Genomic DNA, 11908 nt, shown 5'->3' on the forward strand with positions numbered 1-11908 from the left:
GATACTAAATTTGAGCTAAAGAGGAAGAAGGATTTCTAAAAATGATTAAAAAAAATTGTACATCATTCAGCAGGAAGAATTGGTTAGGCCCACTGCTAACCAGTACCCCCCCCCCCCCCCCCCCCCCTTCTCTACAGGATCATCCATGAGGCAGGCTACTCAGAAGAGGAATGCAAGCAGTACAAGGCTGTGGTCTACAGCAACACTATCCAGTCCATAATCGCCATCATCAGAGCCATGGGGCGCCTCAAGATCGACTTCGGTGACCCAGCAAGAGCTGTGAGTAGAGAGAAGATTCTAATTTGGTCTGTTTAGAGTAGAAACCCAAAGTAAATTTGTGGTGTTGGGGAAACAAGCAGGTAGTTACATTAAGTGATCACTGTCAATAGGAACAATAGTCTGCTTACACGCCCTTCAACATAACATTATAAAAATAGTAGGGTCATTTATTTGGGTCTTTTAATTTGTAGCTTTCCCTGCGATGTATTTAAAATGTGACTGGTGTTTTAGCTTGATAGCTCATGTGAATCACAATGGTGGTGTAATGACTGAGATGGCTGATTTATGATATTGACACCACCCCGACTCCTCTCTCAGGATGATGCACGGCAACTGTTTGTGCTGGCGGGCTCAGCAGAGGAAGGCTTCATGACAGCTGAGCTGGCCGGTGTCATCAAGCGACTCTGGAAGGACGGAGGTGTTCAAGCCTGCTTCAGCCGCTCCCGCGAATATCAGCTCAACGACTCGGCAGCATAGTGAGTCACGCAGTCCAACACATAAGCAACCACGTTAATAATCGCCGGGTTCACCACAGCCGTGAGTCATCGGCAGAAAAGACGGGCGATGACAAAGTCTTTCACGTCCGATGACCAGGAGCCCAAAATGAGCGCGTTTCCACTGTAAACACAGAAGCCAGACACACGCTGCCCCAACCTTCAACCATACTCAGAGAGCTACTTGTATGGCTGATGTGTCTGGACTTTTAATCTGTCAATATTTACTTTCCTCTACCGTGCCTGAAGAGCGATGGCTGCAAAGACTATTTAATCTTTGACCTTCTCCTTCAGCACAGGAACATTTAGCACATGCTTAAAGATTTTAAAAACTCAGTAAAAAAAAAAAAAGAAATTTCTGTAGCTGAACATGTCTTTACTAGTTGGAACCTAGCATATATTGCCCCTGGCACTTCAACAAATTCTATCACAAGGCAGCTTTTTTTTTTTTCCTTTTATTATTTTTCAGGGTTGGAAAGCCATCTACCTTGTTTTGCTTCTATAGAGCAAACATCAGCAGTTATATTGCAGCAGTTGTCCATTTTCTAATTAGTTCCGCTTATCCTGCTGTCCAGGGGCTTTTCTGAATTATTATTTTTTCACTCCACATAATATCCTGCAGGACAAACAGCAGGCTTGTCTGCATGAAATTGAGATTACTTTGCTTCTGCTAACAACTACAGGTTACTAATCCCCCCTCCTTCCTTTTAAATTATCACCAGTAACCTTGAGGTATCAACTTAAAACGTAATGCATCCAAAGTGTGTTTAGTTTGTCTAATATACTTAACGGTATTGCATATTTTAAAAGATTAAAAATATTTCTACTCTGTTTGCAAAATGTTCTATCTTCATACATGTGTTGCAGCACTACAGTCGGCAGAGAATGTTGTTTTTGTCTGCACTGATGTCCAAGAATTTTGTCGAGAAAGCAAAAACCTACTCGAAGTGATAAAGAATAAATAGAATTCCACCCTTCTATTTTCAGTACACAGCTATTCCCATACAAGGTAATGAGAGTCTATCCCAGCAGGTACTTTATTTGACAAAATGTGGGACAGCACCCTGGACAGATGGCTGGTTTATTACAGGGCTAATGCACAGAGACAATCGCACTCACACGTAGGGAGTTTCCAATTCAGCTGCAAGTTGTTAGGACTGTAGGAGGGATCAAAGCACATAGAAGGGAACCCCGCAACCAGCGAAAACAATGTACACTCCCCACTGAAAAAGAGCAGGACTTAGATTAAAACCAAGGTCCTGTTTGCTGTGAGGCAACAGCTCTAACCACAAAACCACTGTTAAATTTAGACACAATGGCAAATGCTCTATACTGTCACTAGCTTCCTCTTTTTTTGTTGTTGTTGTTTTGTCTCTACTGAAAAACTGAATTCAAATGTGTAAAACAGGGCTGTATTGAAATGTGTACATAAAATGACTAGTTTTATGACCAGAATATAGAATCTAACCTGGTTTTCACCTCCCTGCACTGGGAGCAGAGACAGGTGACCTTGATCCATTTTCTCCAACCCTCCCCTCCTCATGTCCTTTTCTTTATGTCCTTCTCTCAGCTACTTGAACGATTTGGACAGGATATCCCAGGCCACCTACATCCCAACTCAGCAGGATGTCCTGAGGACCCGAGTGAAAACCACGGGCATTGTTGAGACGCACTTCACATTTAAGGACCTGCACTTCAAGTGAGAATTTTGTTGTAACAACTGGCTCAGAGTGTTTTACAAGATGTCTTAATTAGTTTTCCTTCCTGTTACTGACTCATTCACTCCAAAAGAAATTCCCTTTATGCATTCACAGCTGTAAGTTGTGACACAGTCTGCAAAGGTGTTGCGCACATCAGCGATGACTCAGTTGTCACCCTCTTTTAATGTACACAGACAGGAAGTGAGCGCAGGAGGTTTGGTGATGTCATGATACCAGGAATGTTTTTAGCCAATTCAGCGTCACATCGCTGTAATTAGCTCCATAAAAGCACACTTCACTTACAAAAGCCAAAGTAGATATTGCTTTATGTAATGCGGGAGTTTACAGGTTTTCTCAAGAACAAAGTATTTATTTAGTTTAGGTACTCATCTGGTTGAATTTGCTTCCAATTTAATCTGAACACCAAGTATGGTTTAATTTCCTTTCACAAGCCCGCCTCCTGTTCCATCTTTAAAACTAAAGTATTTCCAGATGGGACTTGTGCAGTTTTATACACCAGTAGGAGCTATTACAGAAGCTAAATGAGGCCTTGAATGGTTCCCTTGGTATTTCTTATTGCACTACAGCTGTGTGTTTTTGTACATCGGTGCACAAGGGTGTCTCACGTAATGTATGCTCAGATTGATTTTCTTAAAAATGTGGAAAAAACTGTAGATATAAAGTGATATCTGTGATGAGCCTTAATTGAAAATCATAGTCCTGTTCACGAATTGAAGTACCTACATTGCCCTCTCAAGTAAAACCAGAAAAGTGCTTTTCTGATAGCCTGTATATGAAAGATGGAAGTAGCCACCATCACATCTGGCTCAAGCTTGGCATTTTGGCTTTAGCTGTCTTTTTGTTTTTTTATTTTTGTTTTGTTTTGTCAGCCAGATGTTACCATAAGGGTATGTCTGTGGAGTTAAATAACACTAGTCTCATGAAGCTAGCTTAGTTAGCAAGTTGAATGTGTAATTCACTGTAATATTGCATGAAAAGGAAACTAGTACGAGTTGCCTGGCTTGGTTATTCTCAATCTCTCTTTGTGTTTATACTTGTTGTATGCCTCAGTGTTTTCTGTAGTAATGTTTTTAAAGTTCATCTTTCATTTATAACCACAAAGTCATTTGTTTTCTGTACTTTTATCACTACTCGCCATAGTAGTCATTTTTTTTTTGTAAACCTCTGGATTTCACAAGCACTATCTCTAATGTAAGCTGTCATGCTGAGGAACATGCTCACACGATCCCACTCCTGTCTTCAACCCAGAATGTTTGATGTAGGAGGTCAGCGGTCTGAGAGGAAGAAGTGGATCCACTGCTTTGAGGGTGTGACGGCCATCATCTTCTGCGTGGCTCTCAGTGATTATGACTTGGTGCTGGCTGAGGATGAAGAGATGGTGAGTGGTTCAGCTGTGTGACTCATGGAACATGACATAATAGCAGGCACTCTATGTTCACACACAGCAGGAACTTTGTCTTTGCGTATTATAATCACAATGGTCATAGAAGTAGAAGCGAAGGATCGGTTCCACTCGTGACATCTTCGTGGATCACTGAGCGAAGCACAAAGACCCATCGTCACTTTCCTTTTTCTCCTCAGAACCGAATGCACGAGAGCATGAAGCTGTTTGACAGCATCTGCAACAACAAGTGGTTCACAGACACCTCCATTATCCTCTTCCTCAATAAGAAGGACCTGTTTGAAGAGAAAATCAAGAAGAGCCCTCTTACCATCTGCTACCCAGAATACGCTGGTGAGTCTGGCAGTAAAAAGCCTTTTTCATCGATTCACATTGTGCTCAGGATACCCTCAGTTGGTGTTGTTATAAAACAAAGTCTTACGGCAGATTTTAAAACTGTTTACTTTCCTGCTAAATACAAAGTTATAGCTAAGAGATAATCTGCCCACCACTCGATCTTTGAGTCTCAGTAATCAGTCTTAACCCAAATGTTGTTTTTGTGTAGCATCTATGTGCCAGACTACTTGTTGGCCACCACCAGTAACCTTCTCAAATTATTGCTTCAACCCAGCATGTTCGTCTACATAAACCTGCCGAATTTTCTTTTCAATCTCTGCTTTTTATACACAATAATTCAAATGCATCCTAATTAGTGGATTATCAAAGCATTATAGCCATTAGGGATGTCCTGATCATGATGTAGGGCCATACCAGCATTTGGCATAACAATTTAGCCATTTATTTCTTCTTCTTTTTTTCATACAAAGGAAGCACACTTAGCAGGATAAAGCCCAGCCATGCTATTCATTTCCTAGCGCCGTACAAAAATTACGCTTTCCCTGTCCCTTCCTTACATGGTAACTTCCCGGGCTACTTCACTTCCACCTCCTTGTCTTTCTCAGGCTCCAACACGTACGAGGAAGCAGCTGCCTACATCCAGTGTCAGTTTGAGGACCTGAACAAGAGGAAGGACACCAAGGAGATTTACACCCACTTCACCTGCGCCACAGATACCAAGAACGTGCAGTTTGTCTTTGACGCTGTTACTGACGTCATTATCAAGAACAACCTGAAAGACTGTGGACTCTTCTGAAGATGACAACCTTTTTTTATTATTATTATTGGTAAGTAAGCCCTCACATGTGGCGCACACGTGTGTCATGGATGAGGGCACATATAAGGAATACAACTGCTTATGTGCTCACCAGGATGGAGTGGGAGTTGAGTAAACCACTGGAGCCTTATTTGAATATCTACATCTTTCCATGATGATTAAAAACTTACTTTTGTGTGTGTGTGTGTGTGTGTATTTTTGTTTCCAGAATATAAGTATTCAGAGCATAAAGAAGGAAAATAATCCATCATTTAATCAATGATGTGTGCAAATTTGTGCCGTCTTATTTTCAAAGGCTTGAATTCATTTTCTGCTTAATTTAGATGCATGTGAAACGATAGCGGCAAGGTCGAGGTCTGCAAAGCCTCTCCTTAAACCACCACCCCTCCTCCATCTACTCGTCTTTCATGTTTCTTTATTTCTCCCCTTGTGTCCTCAGGCAGTGGAGCCAGCTTATTGTGCATCTTTAGTGGGGAAGATGAGAAGAATGGGGAAAATCAGTCACGGACCAGTGCTGTACTATATGCCACTTTTAACAGCTTTATTTATGTTTTTCGTCTTGGAACCTTTGGAACTAGCGTTACATTTGTGTAGGATGTTTGTATCATTGTAAAGGCGTCACTGCAAAATTCTTTTCATCTTTTTTGTTTTTCTGTTTTTGAGAAAGATCTTTTTTTTTTTTTTTTTTTGCTGTTCCTTCTGCCACTGTCTCTGGAAAATGAAACTTCACTGTTGATGGAAATGCTTCTTTTCTCCCTTCCCCGCAACCAAAAGGGAAGAAAAGGGGTGCAACCTTTGAGTCCAGTTTGTTGGTACTTGTGCCTTCGCATGCCTTTTACTGCGGTCGTAGTACAAATGCTTGTTCTTTTGCCTGCTGAATTGTTCTAGTCATTAAGAGGTAAACTGTTTTCATATGTTAGTGTCTCTGCTATCTTCTGTGTGCACACCACTGAGCTTTCAGGAGGATTTACCTCTAGTTTATAAGGTACATGGGTCTCCATTGTGACCAACATGTAGCCTCCACGGTCCCCTAATTCCCACCCACCCTGACAATGGAAGGCCTCGTCAGCCAATCACACAGTACAATACTGCGATCTATATTGTTACATTTACCCCACAAATATGGGGTCCTGGTTTTTAAACTATCTGTAAAATATCCATTCTTCCCAAACATTCAAAAAATGGTTAGCTGAGGCACTGAGCTTATAATATGCTTAAGTGTTTTAAGTACTAAGACCAGAGTAGGCACATTTTACTGTATATTTTAATGTATTTTTTGGGGGGGGGGGAGAATTTGGTGTTGAGAAGAGAAACTAAATCTCAGAATAGATTATGAAGGTGAGGATGAGGTCTGAAATGTTTTAAAATTCAGGCGCTGTTCTTGGATCCTGGCTAATGATGATTTTTGAGAGTAGAGACACTGCTTGAGGATCCTGGAAACTGTGATGGTCAAGGAAGCCTGGTCTGTTATCATAGATCAGCAATACTTTGGCAAGAGAGTGATGTAAAATGTCATCCTGGATCTGTTCATATAAAGAAACTGCCACAACTGTCAGTGTATGTATGTTCTCCGTGGAAGGAGAATCTTTGTAGACTCATCTCCCTTATTTTGCTAATAAAAACCATTTACAAACAATGTGGCTGCTGTATCGTATATAATGACTTTCTTTGACATCTGGGGGCTTTTCTTTTTTTTTTTTTTCCCTGATGACTAAAGTTTACAGGGTTACTAAAATGATTTAAAAACATCTTTTTTTCTAGTCTACCAAAGGTTACATACATTCATGGGCACGAACGTCATGGTAAGTTGGGGCTTTTTACATGATCAAACAGCATACATCTTTAATTACTGTAAAAAAACAATCAAATGTATACATATAGGCTCAAATTTAGTCCCTTAGCAATTTGCAACTCAACCACACACTTGGCCGGATGTTGACCACTCTTGGCAGAATTGGTGGAGTTAATTTAAATTGATTTGTTTCTTGCCACAGAGCTTTCTTTCAGTAGGGTTGTTGGGTCTTCAGGAAGGTCATTTCAGATGCTTCCCATTCCAAAAAGAGTTTGGATCTGTGTTTGGGATGATACTACCACCACCATGCTTGACAGGTGGTACTTGGGTTTGAAAGCCTCAGGTTTACTCCTGAAGGCATTTGGCTTGACCCATATGTGCAGCGGCAAATTTCATTGAAGCTTTAGGGTGTCTGTTTTGGAACAGGGACTTTTTCCTTAGTCAGCAAACTCAGTCCATAAAGATCGAAAACTTTATTGTGGACAGTGATGTATTCCTGGTGTTCCAGGAATGAATTGCAGGTTTGAACCTTGGTGGTTCCTGGGTTACTCCTGAACATCCTAATTTCTTCTAATCTTAAGGGAACCATTTGGGTTTTATTTCAGACCTTGGCAAAGTGGTCTGGAATAAAAGTGGTCTGTAGCCAAATAACTCGTATTATTGTGCAGTTGTTGGAAATGATCATCTTGGAACTTGCTGTTTAGAAATGGCTTTAAGACAGTGGTCCCCAACCCCCGGGCCTCGGACCAGTACCGGTCCATGAGTCGTTTGGTACCGGGCCGCGAGAGTTGAGGCTCAGGTGTGAAATGTATGGTTTTCAGGGTTTTTATCGGTTTTCAGCGTTATTTTGTTATCGTTTTTATCTTTAACTCTGTTTTCCTGGGTCTTTTCACGTGTGTTATGAATAAATCTTCTTTTTTTCGGTACCGGTACTAGTTTTATTTTGTTGTATTTTTCCGCGACACCTTAAAGGCCGGTCCGTGAAAATATTGTTGGGCATAAACTGGTCCGTGGCGCAAAAAAGATTGCTTTAAGAGACCTTCCACCATGTGGGAAGAACCTGACGTTTCTTGAACTTTCTTGATTGTATTGATCAGTTGTCATACAAACCCTGTTTATACTGAAAAAGAGACTCCACCAGTTGTAGTCAATTATGATCATTTATGAGAAAATTATAGGCCTTTGTCTTGTGAAGTTATATAACACTGTAGAACCACCAGCACCACTTACTAGAAGATAAAGAGTTCAAAGAAATTGTTTCAAAAAATAAATACCAAAACAGTCATGCCCACGATCACTGTATGCAATCTTCTGACCCCAACCTTAGACATCACACTCAAGGACAAAAACCTAAAATGATTTTTTTGTGTTTTCTGACCAGATAAACCTTATATGTAAAAGTGCTTTTATTCATAATGTATCTAAATTGCAGCAACTCCTTGCTTAGATGATTTTCTCAGTATTTGCTCAGGCATTCATTCTTGGTACTTCACTATTTCTGTAGTCTGACTGGCAGTTGGAATTTTTATGAATGGTAAGCTCGGGACACAAACTATGTGCACATATATATTCTGTGCTTTCCTTATAATGCCTGATACAAACAGCCTCCGTCTAGCACATTTGTTTTGCTCTTTGGCATTGAATGCTGCGCTACTGCAGTAGAATCTAAAGGTAAGGCTTCTTTGAATAAAAATTGATCATGCCCAGATGTTACTACGTGAAACAGGTTGGCGTGTATTTGCTATTATATACATGGTCACTTTGATCTCATTTGCCTATTGACTTTGGTGTTGACTGGAATGTAAAGCAGCTGTAGGACTGTCTCAAATTCAAATTCAAATTCAAATTTTATTTGTCACGTACACAGTCATACACAGTACGATATGTAGTGAAATGCTTGGACAACTGCTCGTGACCTAAAGAAAACAAAAAAGGAAAGGCTATGAATAAGATAGGAAATAAATATGAAAAATTAAAAAGGGTAAATTTAACTAAGAAGGAATAAAATATAAATTAAGGTTAAAAATGAAATAACTGTACAACAAAATACACAATACACAATATAGAACTATATAAGAATGTATGAAGAAATCTAAATATAAATAAATATATACACAATAACAGCAGCTGTACAAGTATTAACTGGAAATGAAGAATATAGTGACCAGTGTTGTGCAAAAACAAAGTCCAGAAAGTCCAGTGTGTGTGTAAGAACCATATGTGTGGGTCAGTACTGTGTGGTGGTGTGATTGAGAGACCGTATCGCCTGCGGGAAGAAGCTCCTCCTCAGTCTCTCTGTGTTGGTCTTCAGGGAGCGGAATCGCTTTCCTGACCTCAACAGAGAGAACAGTCTGTTGTTGGGATGGCTGAGGTCCTTCACGATCTTCCTGGCCTTGGTCCAGCACCGCCTGCTGTAGATTGAGTGCAGGTCAGGGAGCTCGGAGCGGATGGTGCGCTCAGCTGACCGCACAACCCTCTGTAGAGCTCGTCTGTCCTGCATGGTGCTGTTCCCGAACCAGGTTAAGATGTTTCCCGCCAGGATGCTCTCTATGGTGCACGAGTAAAAGTTCCTGAGCACCTTGGAGGGCAGTTGGAAGTCTCTCAAGCGTCTGAGGTGGTAGAGACGCTGTCGGGCCTTTTTCACCACGGTGTTGATGTGACAGGACCATGACAGGTCCTGCGTGATGTGAACTCCGAGGTATTTGAAGCTGTCCACTCTCTCCACTGGGCACTCGTTGATGACGGGGGTCTGGTAGTTCCTCTCCTGCTTAGTGCTGAAGTCCACTATCAGCTCCTTTGTCTTACTGACGTTTAGAAGGAGGTTGTTCCTCTGGCACCAGTTCTCCAGATTCCTAATCTCCTTCAGGTAGGCCGTCTCGTTGTTATCAGAGATCAGGCCCACCACGACGGTGTCGTCAGCAAACTTGATGATGGTGGTGGAGCTGGTAGTGGCCACACAGTCATATGTGTACAAAGAGTACAGCAGGGGGCTCAGAACACACCCCTGGGGGGCTCCAGTGCTGAGAGTGGTGGAGGCTGAGACATGTCCGCCCATCCTTACTGCCTGTGGTCTGCCAGTTAGGAAGTTGGAGATCCACTGACACATAGATGAGCTGAGTCCCAGATGCTCCAGCTTGGTGGTGAGTGTGGAGGGAATTATGGTGTTAAATGCAGAGCTGTAGTCTATGAAGAGCATTTTAACATAATTCCCCCTTCTAGTGTCCAAGTGAGTGAGTGATGTGTGGAGGAGATGAGAGATGGCATCGTCTGTGGAACGATTTGGACGGTAAGCGAACTGTAGTGGGTCCAGTGTGTCTGGTAGTGAAGAAATGATGAAGTCTCTGACCAGGCGTTCAAAGCACTTCATCACTACTGAGGTGAGGGCTACAGGGCGATAGTCATTGAGAGAAGCAGGGTGGGGTTTCTTCGGGACAGGAACAATGATGGACTCTTTGAAGCATGTGGGGATCACCGACTGAGATAAAGAGATGTTGAATATCTCAGTGAACACAGGAGCTAGCTGGTATGCGCAGTCTCTTAGGATACGACCTGGGATGCCGTCTGGTCCTGCTGCTTTCCTGGTGTTCACTCTCTTGAAGGCTCTCCTTACTTCATGCTCGGAGATGACGAGCACGTTTCCGGTGCTGGCAGTATCTTCCTGTCTGCAGCCGTTAGTGCCGCTAACACTAGCATTGTTGGAGACCTTAGCTGCAGCCTCGAAGCGAGCATAGAAAGTGTTCAGCTCGTCTGCCAAAGTCACGGCCGCGTTCGTCATACCGGTTGTTGGTGCTTTATAGTCCGTTATTGTCCTTAGTCCCGACACATTCGTGGCTGTATGCAATTTTCTCTTGCCTAATTTGTATCTAATTTACATTATGGCTTTTTTTTTTAGCCACCATGGCAGGCTGTGAAGCATAGACTGTGTATTAAACATGAAGGTAGCTTCTAGGTCTAAAATGTGAGGCCTTAAACCGTCAAAGTTCTTTGGAATGACTCTTCTGAATACAAACATAAGTATGGCTACTTATGTATTTATGATCTGAATGGCTGAATTACATGACTGACAAGTCTCTACTGTGTTAGCAGGAAGTGATCTTGGTTTCCCAGTCAGATCCAGCTCTTTGTCAAGACATTTAAAAGACAAAGATGGCACTGACCAAAACTTGAGGCTTTAAATTTATAGTCAGCAAACCACAGTGGCTATGGTAGATTTGACTGTGAAACCGTTCACTAGCTAAGGACTTCAGTAGTTAGTCAATGACCATACCCTGGATAATGCTTGTTTCTAAGTATAATTTAAGATGACTGTAATTTACAAAATTGCCTTAATGTTCTGTTAAATGTGACCCCTTGGCTTTCAGGTTAGGAAGGTTTGCTGATATAGAAGGAGGTAGTAACCAGGCACCCTGATCTCCTAATCCCATAATATACACCACTCATCTCCTTTTGAAGAATTATCAACTAAAGAAGAAGCCAGAGGGCCTCTAAGCAGAAAACTTAACGGCAGCAGACTTAACATAACTTGAGTTATGTCCAATAGCTACTGTGTTTTTTTTTTTGTTTGTTTGTTGTCCAGTCGCCTTGACTTGTACATGCTGCCTCTGTCTCTATCGCTAGCAATGGGTTTCATGAATTGCTGCTGTCAATTGCACTCTTTTGGAGTGGCATGAGGCAGATGGGGCCACAGCCTGGTGACTCAGGCAGGAGGAAATAGGCCACATGGATGTCCAAAGTTGCCAGCATTTATGGAACGTCCATCTTTGTCTTTTCCGATGTTGCTGCAGGGCTCGGATCATATTCAACGATCCTCAGCATGGCCAAGGGCAAAGGGAGGTGAACCGTGTGTGCTGGGGTTTTATAAGGGACCACAGTGGTCTTTCTTAATCTCTCCATGAGAGAAAATATCTAAGGGCAGGGCACTTATGCAACAGAACTGACTCATCAGCTGCTAAAGATTAAAGATAAATGATTCTAGGCTGGTAGGCCATGTTTAAAAACTATGTCCTACAGGTTATATGCTTTTAGTTAGCCCCAAGTGTTTCTAAATAGTACTCAAAATAGGTATTG

General features: G+C 41.9%; 1 protein-coding gene across 1 annotated transcript in view; it reads left to right on the forward strand.

The window, feature by feature from the left end:
* The window catches only part of gnai1 (guanine nucleotide binding protein (G protein), alpha inhibiting activity polypeptide 1), a 14925-nt gene extending 8240 nt beyond the window's left edge, over positions 1-6685 (forward strand). Inside the window, exons 3-9 of the mRNA XM_085437710.1 lie at positions 138-279; positions 598-755; positions 2344-2472; positions 3743-3872; positions 4076-4229; positions 4838-5059; positions 5489-6685. Of these exons, the coding sequence (XP_085293836.1) occupies positions 138-279; positions 598-755; positions 2344-2472; positions 3743-3872; positions 4076-4229; positions 4838-5028 (904 nt within the window). The 3' untranslated portion in view covers positions 5029-5059; positions 5489-6685. The remainder of the gene's footprint in view (positions 1-137; positions 280-597; positions 756-2343; positions 2473-3742; positions 3873-4075; positions 4230-4837; positions 5060-5488) is intronic.
* Positions 6686-11908: the final 5223 nt, after the last annotated feature.

The sequence above is a fragment of the Copadichromis virginalis genome, linkage group LG17 (genome assembly GCF_057382275.1).
Source record: "Copadichromis virginalis isolate Kocher_CV1m ecotype Utaka linkage group LG17, C_Virginalis_male_GT1.1, whole genome shotgun sequence".
In the NCBI taxonomy this organism is placed as follows: Eukaryota; Metazoa; Chordata; class Actinopteri; order Cichliformes; family Cichlidae; genus Copadichromis; species Copadichromis virginalis.